General features: G+C 37.7%; 2 protein-coding genes and 1 long non-coding RNA gene across 4 annotated transcripts in view; 2 read left to right on the plus strand and 1 right to left on the minus strand.

Annotated features, from left to right (window-relative positions):
• On the plus strand, window positions 1–1,320 carry LOC147658235 (uncharacterized). The gene is made up of 3 exons (XR_015290789.1): window positions 1–332; window positions 434–649; window positions 720–1,320. It is a non-coding gene; the product is annotated as an uncharacterized LOC147658235 (long non-coding RNA).
• Window positions 496–3,891, minus strand: Ddx1 (ATP-dependent RNA helicase Ddx1). The gene is made up of 12 exons (XM_012487827.3): window positions 3,717–3,891; window positions 3,539–3,590; window positions 3,289–3,479; window positions 3,023–3,222; window positions 2,471–2,941; window positions 2,222–2,391; window positions 1,986–2,148; window positions 1,711–1,897; window positions 1,339–1,632; window positions 1,055–1,272; window positions 863–983; window positions 496–805 (listed from the first exon to the last, which is right to left on the minus strand). The coding sequence occupies exons 1-12, from the start codon at window positions 3,730–3,732 to the stop codon at window positions 687–689; spliced, it is 2,202 nt and encodes a 733-aa protein (XP_012343281.1). The 5' UTR covers window positions 3,733–3,891; the 3' UTR covers window positions 496–686.
• The window catches only part of chm (lysine acetyltransferase chameau), a 23,562-nt gene continuing 13,756 nt past the window's right edge, over window positions 3,892–13,697 (plus strand). The window contains exons 1-9 of one of the 2 annotated variants that reach the window (XM_086903529.1): window positions 3,892–4,330; window positions 4,429–4,897; window positions 4,981–5,226; window positions 5,311–5,574; window positions 5,647–5,826; window positions 6,499–6,856; window positions 6,930–7,224; window positions 7,308–7,549; window positions 7,666–7,852. In XM_086903529.1, the coding sequence (XP_086759655.1) occupies window positions 4,313–4,330; window positions 4,429–4,897; window positions 4,981–5,226; window positions 5,311–5,574; window positions 5,647–5,826; window positions 6,499–6,856; window positions 6,930–7,224; window positions 7,308–7,549; window positions 7,666–7,852 (2,259 nt within the window). In that variant the 5' untranslated portion in view covers window positions 3,892–4,312. The remainder of the gene's footprint in view (window positions 4,331–4,428; window positions 4,898–4,980; window positions 5,227–5,310; window positions 5,575–5,646; window positions 5,827–6,498; window positions 6,857–6,929; window positions 7,225–7,307; window positions 7,550–7,665; window positions 7,853–13,697) is intronic. The other variant, XM_086903530.1, reaches the window with a different exon arrangement.

Below are 13,697 nucleotides of genomic sequence, written 5' to 3' on the forward strand. Positions count from 1 at the left end.
ACGTACGCTATATCTGAATGCAGAGAACAAACAGTATGATTTGTATACTGTATAACTTTAGTCGTTTATTATTGATTTCGAGAAATGTGTATAAATTATTATGTGTAATTAAACAAAGATCATTTAGTAAATTCTAAGAGTATATAATATATAATATATAATATATATATATATATATTATATATATTATACAAAAAATTGAATCACACATGCGCGCGTGCGCGCACATGCACATATACAAATAAAAACATACCAAGATATTGTGAAAATTACAAAATCAACAATACTGCAAGGCCATTGTATTATACATTTGTGTAACTAAAATAGCGATGGTACAATTATGAAGATTATAAAAACAATAAACACTTACCGTATGTCTTATATACACATATACTATCTAAATGCTATCTAAATCATGTTTTTTTTTTTTTAGAGATAATATATCAAAAATACTTCATTCATAATTAATTATGAAGTAAATGTTGAGACACATTGTTACGTGAAGTAATATGTTATATTAATTGTAACAAATTTATATATTACACTTGGAAGTATACTATATTTATAAATATTAAGAGACTATTCAAACACTAGTATAATATATTAAAGCATAATATATGAAGATAGGATTAAATTAAATTAGAACATAGTAAGTAAGTTTCTCATATAATCATGTGTAAATCATTTTAATTCGCCGTTTTCACCAAATGTCTTTTTAGATACCAAATTTGTGCTTTAGATTCCAAAGAGGATAATTGGGACACATAAGGCGCCATTTGCTGAACATGATTTTGATAATTGGAACCTAAAAATTTATAAATATTAAGATATAATTTATAATATTAGCATAAAATTTACATACCCATTGTCGCTCTTTTTTCTCCATATATAACTTTTCCATCGAAATCATTCATTGGAACTTTCATATCTGGATCAACTTGTTGAATTGTGATATTTAAATGATCTTCAATTTCAGCCAAGTACTGGAAAAAATTGACTCCAATAATTGAAAGTCAAAGAAAAAGTAAACAAGTCGTATTATGTTAAAACTTACATTCGGTTCATTGTACCAAATGCAACAACCACCCTTGTCAGTAAGATTAGTATTGTAACAATTTCGTCCACGAGAAGAACACCATTCACCGTGATACCATACTTTTTCAGGAACTTTACTAACTAACGAAATGGCTAGACCCATTCGTTCAGCTCTACCAACTCTACCTATACGATGTACATAGTTTGATTTTTCATCAGGTAGAGTTATGTTAATCACTAGAAAAATAATTATACAAATAATAAAATTATAAAATTACATAAAAATTTATTAAATATACTGACTGAAAGGCAATCCTGAAATATCTAATCCTCTAGCTGCAACATCTGTACATATCAAAAATTTCACTTCTTGTCTTTTGAATTTCTCTAAATTAGATTTACGTTCTGCAGGCTTTCGGTCGCCATGCAAACATACGCATGAAAATTGGTTTCCACCAGATTGTTTCAAATATCGTTCCAAATTATCGCAATCTAATTTAGTTCTGCAGAATATAATGGCTCTGTCCATATTATGCTCCTTGATGGCACGAATACAGTATTCACCTTTTAATATTTTTACAGCCTCTGAAAGTGTTTCTATAAAACATATTTAACGTGTTATTAGATTTATGAAATTATCATAAGTTATGCGGAATTATTTAATTTGAAACGCACCAGGATTGTTATTTCCGGGTCTTATATTATCTCTACTATGGACACCATCAGTTTCTATACATTTTCGTAAATTATGCCAAGATTTATCTTTTTGTGGATCTACTATTACAACAACATGATGCACTGTTTCGGGAACTGCATCTTCACCTTTCAAGTCTACCCATGTTGGAAAATGCATCAAACGTTCCTATGCAAATATATGCAAAATAAAACATTTGTTATACATTTTTTTTTAAAACTTATATAACATTACAAATTACAATTTAAATATTTACCGCCATCTTTTTTACTTCAAAAGCATGTAGAGTTGCAGAACAAACAATCATCTGCAATCTTTTTCCATCTGATGTAATTTTTGGTATCTGTCTGTGCAAACGATCGATTAATTCCGTATAACCTTGTTTCAATAGACCATCAGCTTCATCTAAAATAAAGAATCTGAAAAAAAATTATACAATAATTATTACTATATTTGATAAATGTATTATACAAAAAATATATTATATAATACCTGCAATGTGTTAAAGACAAATAGCCACCTTGTATTAAATCTTCTAGACGTCCTGGTGTTCCAACTATTATATCTACACCTGAATTTAATACAGAAATTTGCTCTTTTACACTAACTCCGCCAATAACTAACAATTCTCTAATAACTGGATCTTTCAAATATTTTTTAAACTGTAGAAATATATGCATTTTATAAATTATAATATTTTAAAAAGATAAATTTTTAACATTATAATTATTAATATCTTACTTTTTGTATTTGATTGTAGGTTTGTTCTGCAAGTTCTCTTGAAGGTTCCATAATTATAGCTTGAGGAGCATTACATTTAGGTTTGCCATTTTCTTTGCTTTGAGTTTGGTTACTATTTATAGAATTCTCTCTTATAGCTTCTTTAGGTGCCGAAGCAACAGCTATATAATCATTTGGAGGAGGATATTTAAATGGTTGTGCTCCAAAATTGAATGACATTTCTGCATTTTTTAATACTACAGCTGGATAAAAAGTCTGTGACTTTTGTTGTGCGTTTAATGTAAATGCTGGGCCTAAATCTGCTCCATTTAATGTGAAACTAATTTCACCTTTTGATAAGTTCAGAAGACATCCAATTACATCATGCATTCCAAAAGATTTTCCATAATTATCAAACTGTTTTGCATTTGATTTTTTACCAGTTCCACCATAACCAAAACCAAATTTATCTGTTCCTAAATCTAGTGAAGCCTATAATTATAAATATAATAATAATTATAATATATTTTATCAATAATTTTTTAAAAACTAATAAAATATTAAAATAATTACTTGAGATGTAGACCAGCCTACACGACATAATCCTTCATCAGTTACTATAGCTTCAAAAAAATATTTATTTTTTCCTTGAATTCCTTTGTTTGCTCTACAACCATGCCATTCTTTCTGTTCACGACTTTGACATCTTAAACCATCAGGAGTTACAGCTAATGCTCTACCTCTATCAAATAAACTTAATGCCCAATGTGCAGCTGTAAATGTTATTGTTGAATAAAAAAGCACAAAACAATTTGTAGCAAATATCAAAAGAAACATACAAGGTTGATGATGGCCACTAGAACTACTGCTCATTTTACCAGACTCAAAATCTTTTAGAGTTTCCCATACAATTTGCAAAACTGGTAAACAAAATGCACCAGTTTTTCCACTACCAGTTTCTGCAGCCATTAATACATCTCCACCACCCAAAATTAATGGAACTGCTTCAGCTTGGACATCAGTTGGTAATCTGCATAAATATATAATATTTAATATTTTTTTTTATATACATAATTTTATTTTACTTACGTCCATTCCATTTCATCAACTGCCTTTCCAATTTCAGGCAAGACACCCATTTCTGAAATAAAATTTTAATAATATTTAAAAATTTTTAAACAAGTCTTATTAAAGATAATAATTTTAATTATAATTTTTTTGATAATATTATTATATATTAAAAAGATATACATTAGAAAATATTTACCTTCAAATGCTGTCATTTTTCTAGTTTTAATTTATGTCTTTTATATAGATTAAATTTAAAGATATGCCATTAAAGAGAGTATTACACCGGTACTTTTGTACAAAATGATCAGATGTGTCTAGAGATATCTAGATATTCGATGCAAATGCCATCTATATGTATTCATGCATGAATCATGGAACACATGAATATAGTATAGAACATTCTCACATTCTGCATGTTACTTACTATTTTTTAATTTCCTTTACTAAATTAAAAATTACTTTGAAGTTTCAAACATTAATGTTAAATAAAATTCATTCTAGTAATTATTTATAAATTATATAAAATATTTTAGAATAAATATATTATTTTTTTACTTGTTTTTAAATTAGCCTTAAAGTCATATTACTTCTGCGCAGAACTACGATATAATAATATGTGTATTAATATGTTGTGGAGTTGTTGTGGATCAAAGTATAAAATGGAAGATTTGTTGTTTTAAACAAGTTTATTGTAAATAATTCCTCCATATATGTCCAAGACGAATATAGATATTATTGCAGAAATGATTTTAAATATCGTTTACTGCTTACTTAAAAGATAGCACTGTAGAAATGACTCCAAAATGGAAGGTATGTACATTTTTTACAGGTTATATGTTCATTTTATTTTTTGGTTTATATTATATATAAATGTAAATTAATAAATATAATATTATTATTAATGATAGACCACTAGTTCAGAATCTACCACAACAACTAGTTCTGGTTCTTCATCGAGTAGTTCTTCAAGTTCAGGCAGTGAATCTAGTTCATCTGATTCTGAAAATTCTAGCAGTTCTGCTAATAGTCAAAAAGTATCTGATACAGAAAGAACAAAAAAGAAAACAACATTCCCTCCCAACAGACATAGTAAATCTAAAGTTGACACAGCTGTTGCTCCTTCTGTAGAAAATAAGAACAAAGATAGAATACCACCAAAGAATAGATCTGTGGTATATTCTTCAGAATCAGAAGGATCACCAAGTAAAGTAAAAACAGCAACAAAAAGAAAACCACCTACTAAACCAAAAGCAACTGCTACAGTAGCACCTGTTGTTAAACAACAAAGGCCACCTGCTAAATCAGTGGCTACTACTGGTCAACAAAAGAATTTAGCAAATCCTAAAACAATTGCTAATAAACCCAATAAACCTTGTGGTAAGAATATATTTATTTAAAACAAATTTTATTTAGAGCAAATCATTATTCATTTGTTAATTGATAATATATTTTTTTAAAAGTCTCGACAAATGCTAATGGAAAAGGTCCTGAGAAATCTATAAAAACGATTTCTGAACCTGTACAAAAAAAGTTAAAAAAGAAGAGTATATTCAGTCCTGAAAATAGTAGTGAAAGTGACAGTGGTATTCCAACAAAAACTAATTCGGTAAAGCCTATAAATAGTTCTACGAAATACACAAAAAATCAACAATCTAAACCAAAACCAAACGATGCAAAACAAAAAGCAGTTGCTCCAAATAGATCTAGTATGTAATTGTGATATAATACACGAAATGTTATAAATTATCTTGTTATCTAATAATTTTAAATGAATCGATTTGTTGTTTTAGGTTTATTAACTAAATCTGCACAATCTCAAAAATCAGATAGCTCTGCAAGTTCAAAAAGCTGTTCTGCAGGATCAGGTTCTTCAGCTTCCACAGATAGTAGCACAGATTCTGAATCATCAGAAAGTGTTACAAGTCCACAACCGCAAATAAAGAAAAAAGATACTCAACCAAGTACAACAATAAGTGCCACTACAAATGTTCCACCAAAGCGTCCTTCTGCAGCAGTTGCACCTGTAAAACCACAAAAGTGTACAAAAAGACAAAGTAAGTAACAATTGGTACTTTTAATTAAATGAATTTAATAACGGATTTAAAAAAAATTATTGTGATTATCAGATACAATAAAAAGCGAAGATGAAGCCGACGCGTCCGCGAGTGAGAAAGAAATGGACGAACATGGTGAAACAGGCACATCGAAAACAACTACTAAAGGCAAACGAAAACTTCAGACTCGAAAAGGTAGCAAATTGCTTCAACTACAAGCAAAGGCAGCCAGCGATTCGGAATCCGATACAGGTATATATAAAATATATAGTAGGAATAATCATAGAATGCGAAATTTTATTATTAACCCCATATCTTCCTCTTATCTCTTTATGCATTATGTTTCCATTTAAAAAAATTGATATTTTCTTAAATTTTGTCTAACATGATATGTGTGTTATTAGTTATATATCCTTAATACGTAGTAGTATTTTATTTATTGTTTCCCTTTTTATTTCGTTTTTACAATTCGAACAATATTAGTTTAGAAATTAGACTAACCAACTGATTTCGTATTTTCTCCTTTCATAAGTTCAATTCCTCCTATCAATCTTTTATCGTAGCTAGTTTCAACGTATATTACACTTAGGTACATTATTACTATAGTACCACCGTTCTCTCGTAGTAAATATCTCTAGTGACATTTCGATTATTTGATCGGATAAAATCGAAATTATTAGCATGAATATCTTGAAAAGAGGCGGGTAGAGAATTTTCTGCAGGCGGTGGATTTAGGACTCTATGCTGCCTCCTTAACACAAAAAAGCAGTATTTGCGGTTCTGGATGGATGGATTGGACATATATATGGCCCGTAGGAATCCACTGGTCGATGGGACAAACATTTCGTATACAAAAAAGCATGTCCAAGGTGTCCTAAGATGCAGATACAGTCTTTTTGCTTACGGCGGCAGTATGGTTCTCAGGTACGGAAACGGTAGCGTGTAAACGTATCCTGCAAATTCCGCTGATCCGGTGTGATTTATCGAGAGTAGCTGAGAGCAAGAGGAGTACCAGCAAATCGCCCGTTAAACGTGCTGGACCTAGTACTGCAGCCAGACATTCATCCGCAGCCAACAGAATACCACAGAACAGTGGTACATCAAATGCTACTAGTGGAAGATCAGGACAAGGCAATTATGGCCGTACACGCGTAAACAAGGAAAGAGAATGTCCCCTAGCGCCAACATGCGATTCTCGGGGCCATCTCTCTGGAAAACTCGATTCGCATTTCACTTTAGAAGCTTGTCCTTTGTATCACAACACTACGCCACAAGCTTGCGCGTAAGTAGATATTTTTATTCCGATATAGCAAACATTATACATTTAAAACATATTTCTTTCGTATCTCTTCCAGAGAATTTTATAAAGAGAGGAAAAAACGCGAAGAAGAGAGGAAAAAAGCCATAGCATGCTTGGCGAAAAAATCTCCAAAAGGCTTGCACCAAACAACGGAACAGCGCAATTATCAATTAAAAGTGAGAGAAATGAGAAACAAATGGAAAGGAAACGCTGGCGATGGAAACGAAAGCGATAGTAGTTGTGAACTTCAGGGAAACGAGAAAGATCGTCAACCACGATTAACAAACTTAACGCCAGACTACGATTTAAAATTATTTATGGAAGCGCAAGCGATCGCTAGTGAAAAAATCGTAAGCTGAAAAATACTTTATTGTTGTAAATTACAAATCCCATTTTATATTTTATTATTTTATAATTTTTTTTTTTTCTGTAGGAAAAAGAATTGAAAGAATTAGATTATGACGGTGAAGGCAGAAATAGTGGTACGCGAGTTATTGAAATGGGAAAGTGGGAAATGGAGGTATGGTATCAAAGTCCATACCCGGAGGAATTTAGTCGTGCTCCAAAACTTTATTTATGCGAATACTGTTTACGGTATGCAAAAAGTCGTCAAGTTTTAAGAAGGCATCGAGAAAAATGTTTATGGAGACATCCTCCTGGACATGAAGTGTATAGGTTAGTACATAAATAAAACTAGAACAATTTATACATATATATATATATATTATTTTTTCTAGAAATATTTTAAATCTTATTTTTTTTTTTCTTTTCTTTTTTTTTCCCCCCCTCAGAAAAGATAAAATAGGTGTTTGGGAAGTCGATGGGAAACGTTATAAACAATATTGTCAAAATCTCTGTTTATTGGCAAAATTCTTTTTGGATCATAAGACGTTGTATTATGATGTCGAGCCTTTCCTTTTTTATGTAATGACGATTGGCGATTCTGAAGGTTGTCACACGGTCGGATACTTCAGTAAGGTGAGTTTTTCAATCTACATACTTAAAAAAGAATAAAACGACATATAAATTATTCGAGTATAAATTTTTAATATTTACGGTAAATAAATCACAAGTAAATAATATCTTTCGACTCGATTAACGTTTGCGCAATATACAATTAAATTATAAAGTAGGTTAAAGAAAAACAAATGATTGCGAAATGTTGAACAAATATTTCTACAAATTATTTATCGCTTGAGATATTATTTTCCGGTGATGAATTTTACAAACGGAAAATTACTAAAACTACATTGAGACGCGAGACATTGCAGTACAGTGAAAGTGAACAATGTCAATGAACTGTGCATTTGTCGGTTGTATTCGACGCAGTTAAAAAATAAAATCAAGCTAGGCATAAAAGAAAAGTTCTTCGGGCGTTTCTTATTGGCACGGATCTCGTAGCGACAAGTTACCAACGGCGATATTAATGCGGAGCACGTGCTTGTACGTGCGCGACTGTGCGTGAACGATGATGTCCGTTGTACTTGTGTCGGTTAGCACTTGCGTAAATGGAGCCCACGTTTATGTGGTAGGCGTCTCTATCGTACGACCCTCGTGGATAATATTAAAATCATTTAGCCTATTAAAAAGTGACATTTCATCTTGCTTTTGTCGCTCTTTTTTTTTTCTTCTTTTTTTTTTTTTTTTTCTTTTTCTATCAACGTTAAAATTATACAACACGTCACAGTCTCTTCGTCCCTTATATCCGTTATTAAACTCGATTTGTATCGTTATTGTATATAATTATTAATTGAGAAAAAAGAAAAATAGGCGTTGCTCGTTAAAGGGACGTAATCGAAAGCAGATAAGACGATGAGGATTATCGTAGAGATTTATATTCGAAAGGGAAAAAATTGCTTTTGTCTTTATTTTGTGGTTTACTAGGGCCATAATGGCATTCACGTAGCCTGTAGGGATTACACGAACGAGGGTGTGTATCGCGAAGAGGGTGTCTCGTATCCGTGACCCCTCTTTACCCGAGCACTCCTGGTCTGGTTGGCTAGGATGTCGGTGGGAGAGAGAGTGCGGGCGCTACGCACGCCTATTTACTGCGGAACAGCATCGCCGGAGTCGAAATCTTTACCGACGTTCAATGACCTCTGACCCTGGCAAGACGCGCCAATCTGCACCCTCCCGCCCCCTTTCGCGAACGAGCAAGGAGGGCGACGAAAATTTTCTTCGACCTCGAGCAAACGTTTTTTACGCCTCCTTCTCCCTTCTTCGTCCCTCTAGTTTCTTCCTTCGATCCTTTCCTTTCCTTCCAAGAGAACATTCTACTCCCACGTTTCTTTATTTCTCTTACAAGATTTCGAACAAATTTTATTCCCCCTCCCCCCCTCTCTCTCTCTCTCTCTTTCTGTATATATACATTTGTTCTTTTACTTTCTTTTCATATTTCATTGCCCCGAAATTCTTCTCAAGCGCATCGATCTCTCATCTCTTCGGACTTACCAAAACTCAAAGAGACACAGAGTTCGTCATCCCCCTGAATCCTTCGTTCTCCCCTCACAGTTGCGGGAGATAATTTCGCGAAAATCTGATCGCTCGATAATTTCTTACGTTCCGCTCGAATTACGACAAAAGGAGAGGCTATATGCACGCGTCCTTGCGATAGATGGATCGCATCTTACAAAAGGGCGTAGCACTCGGCGGATAGCCGGCCGCTGCATCCGCAGCGGCGGTGGCGGCCGCGACGCCGGTACAGCGGCAGCGGCAGTAACGCGGAGTCAAAATCTTTATAGACGTTCAATGACCCCGACCCTGGCCAGACGGTCGTAGGGTGGTGGTGGTGGTGGTGGTGGTGGTGGTGGCGGCGGCGGCGGCGACGTACCGAGAGAGGGATGACGGGGGTGGGTGGTGGCTCTAGCGTACGTACGCTATGCGCTTACGACGTGCAGTGCCAGGTGGGTGGTTTAGTCGAGTGGGGGATGCCGTCGGCGGTGGTGGTAGCTGCAAAAGGGGGATGATGGTTGCAGAGGACGATGGGGAAGGGATGGTAGGGCGGCAAGGGGAGAGAGGGCGTCGCCTGGCATCGGGTCGTCAACCTTTCTGCGGCACTGCGACGTCGGGGTCGTTATTATTTCCTCCTCCTCCTCTTCCACCACCATCTCCTCCTCCACCTCCTCCTCCTCCGCCACTTCCTACTCCCGCTGCTGCTGCTGCTGCTGCTGCGTCTCTCTTACGTCTTTCTACGCTCTCGTCTTCTTCTCCGCACTATCGCCACCATTTCTTCCTTCCTTCGATCTTCGCTTTTCTTTTCCTTCTTCTCGCCCACCTCTCTCTCTCTCTCTCTCTTCTCTGTATCTTCAAAATCCCAATATTTTCGTAGCTTTTTTTTCTTTTTTTTCTTTTTCCCACCGTCTCGAACGAGCCGTGATCTTTGTCCTCTTTCTCTTCTATTCGATCCCTTCGTTGCTCGCTCCGGTACAATTACCGCGTTAATATTGCTAATATCGAGTTATCGTGAAAGCTATCGAGCAAAATAAGATCTTGGATGGGAACGATGTTTCTCGCCAAGATTGTTTTATCCTCAAGATCTGTCGATGATGAGTTTTTGACTCTACTATTTTGTCGCGAAAGAAAGAGAGAGAGAGAGAGAGAGAGAGAAAGGAAATTGGCGAATCGATCGATAGTGTTTCGTGATGAGGATTAGGAGCGTCCTACGCTCTGGATACTTCTTCTTCGGTATCTTGCGGTTCTCCCCTTGGTTGACCTCGAATAATCCGGACGTTGGCCTTGAGACTGGAGGCCATTGACCCGGGCTAGACAGCCGTTGACCTTGAGTAATCCGGACATTGACCCGGCGCATCGAGGAGGCGGCTAACTCGGGAAGATCTAGACGTTGACCTTGGGCGCGACTAGCCGCGACCTTGAATGATTCGCCCCACGTTTCATGGAACGGGGCCTGCGTGCACACACGGTTGCGAGGCGAGAAATCCAGTGGAAGTTTTCGCGCGAACGCGAGGGGAGTGGAGAACGAGCGAGCGAGTAGTGGAGAAGCGAGGAGCGGAGCTGTTGCGCGCACCTACTGAATTTATAAATTTCGTTATTAACCGCACCGTCCACGCCTCCCTTTGCTACGTTAACGCGCGCGCCACCTCGGTGTGCTCATCCTGCGTGTGACGTAGAATTTTTATCAATTCCGAGGCAGCCGAGCAGAAATTAAAAGGGGGTCGGATCGAGGCGTGAACGTTTACAGCTTCCTGCCGTGCTTACCGAGACATGAAAACAAGAAGAAGAAGAAGCTTCTCCGACGAATTTCGAGAAAGCCCCTCCATCGCCACCGATTCTTCGCCACCCTCTTCTATCAAACTACTCTCCGTACTCTTCCATCTCTCGAGTACCGTATAGCGCTCGGCCTCGCCACGAGTGTCGAACGAGAAGAGAAACGAAGAGAGAGGAGAAAAAGAACGAGTTTTCGAAACGGTCGAATGTGCCGGCCGATAAGGAAGAGTAAAGATTCGGTTCGAGTATATATATATATATATATGCATATATGGGAAATATATAAATGTATATGCATATATGGGGGAAGGAATATATATATATAAGGAAGGAAAAGATGTAGGGAGTTGCTTGTGTGCGTGGCAACACTCGATTAAAATACGTTTCTTCTCGACGCTTATAATTGCTGTTTACGACACGTACGATAATGGAGCTCGTAATCGTAATGCAATACGGTTTATACATTCGAGAGGCACCGTATTCCTTTGGATCCCCGAAAAAGGAGAAACGCGTGTCACGTGAAATCCGGACGGAACCGGTTTTCGGGGCCATCGGGTCCGAGATACGCACAACGGGGCCCTGTCCTGCTCCTGAAATCCTTGTACCTTCCACTGTCCGAGGATCAACCAGGCTGTTCTAGTAAAACGAGATTTTCGATAGCCTTCGTGCTCGCTTCCACCGATCATCCACCATCGTATCCGATTATAAACGATGCGTGTAATCGAGAGAGGATATCGTCTCGACTACTTAACGCGTAGTAATATTTCATCCTCCTTTCCCATTTTCCAACGAAGAGGGGGGGAAAAGGAAAACCCCCCTAAATCGATTAATTTCCTCTTCTCATTCAGCCTTATTTATTTTAATTTTAACGCTCGCTCTCTCTCTCTCTCTCCCTCTCCCCCGCCCCCCAAAGCATTGGGAGATCAATCCCAATTGTGGGACGAAATTATACGCGAGGAAACGTGAAGTAAGCGGGAACTCGATACCCAGCTTTGGAAACGAAACCCCCGCCAATTAACGCGTCGATGAAGACGTATCTGCTTCCAATGTCCCCGTCCAGACCCCGTTGAAACGTCCGAGTCTCGGGGGCAAGGAAAGAATATACTACGCGAATACTGAGCGTAGTGTACGCGGCATGTTCCGAGCAAACGAGACGACGGCATATCCTCTTACGTAGGTATTCCAGACAGGATCTCGCGTGAACGGAGGAAAAGAAAAAGAAAAAAAAAGGGAGGGGGGAGGGGAAGGGAGGGAAGGAGAAAAAGAGGGGGGGAAAAACGGCGAGGAGGAACACGACACGCATGTCGAACACCGGCACCTACACACGACAATACGCTCGTTCTTTCCTGCTCCCATGATACGGATGAAAGAGTGTCTTTCGACCGAGTGGGGGAGGGGGGACATATAGATCCGAGAGAGTGTCTTAAAAGCGGGAATAAATCTGCGAGACTCCCTCTCCCCCTCCTTGCGTATTCCAATCACGTTACGCTATCGAATTCGACAAATAGACACGGAGGAGAAACGATTCGATTGAAACGTTTCCGCTCGTGCCACCGGTTATATATATATATATGTGTATGTGTGTGTGTGTGCGTACACTGCTTGTATATATATATATATATATAAATAAAACTCGAGTGTGGTGCTACGATGATAATTCCTGGCCTCTCCTCCCTCTAAGGTAAGAAAAGTTGTGAAAGCTTTATGAAGTTGAGGCGAGGTGCAGCAGGACTCGTGGAAAAGGCATTGAGAATCGGTAGACGGTGTATCCATGGAAGTCGCGACGATCCACGGCCACTCAGGACTCGTTTGCCTAACTTCCGGTGGTGCGCCAGTTAGCGCGTCACGAACCGTTCCAGTGTATATGTCCTGAATAATGCATACAGAAATGGAGTGAGTAGCCGGGGTATCTTGTAGAAACGCGAGCGAGTCGGAGCGAGTCGGAGAGAAGGAGGAGGAGAAGGAGGGAGAAAAGAAAAGAGACGAAAAGAGAGACGAGAGAGGTGGGGGGAGAGGGGATACGAGAGAGGTCCGGAGAAAAGGATTAAGAGGGAGGGTACCTCCATCTCTGAGCTTGCAAAAAGAAAGACAGATTTGCAGGTCCGAGAGAACGACGTTGGCCCGATGTTTGCAACGCAATAAATAGACAGGATCTGACAACGTTCGTATCTCCGAAAAGAGCGGAGAGGAAACCTGTGCACGAGAGCGAATGAAAGCGAGCAGGGAATGTGGATAATCGCGAGATGAGAAGAGCGACAAAGGAAAGGAAAAAAAAAAAAAAAGAAAGAAGGAAAGTAATATATATGAATCGTCGGAGAACGAGGAGGAGGAGGAGGAGGAGGAGGAGGATCAGTGAAGTATTTAAACGGATGTTGGATGTTGTTCCGAAAATTTTTGCGTTTTGTTTCGTTCCAAGTGGCCCTTCCCTTTTCACGGGGAAATGAGCGTAATACGGGCGAAGAGCGTATCTCTCGAATATAATGGATTTAATGGAGTATCTTGACGATGGGACGACGTCGACTAGGATCAAAACGATTTTTATTGTATCAACGCGGTAAGGAAATTTAGCGAGATGAACGCTTTCTACCCTTTCGACGAG

This window comes from Apis florea, unplaced genomic scaffold (genome assembly GCF_048593485.1).
Source record: "Apis florea isolate Af1SG1 unplaced genomic scaffold, ASM4859348v1 contig_2293_pilon, whole genome shotgun sequence".
Taxonomy (NCBI): Eukaryota; Metazoa; Arthropoda; class Insecta; order Hymenoptera; family Apidae; genus Apis; species Apis florea.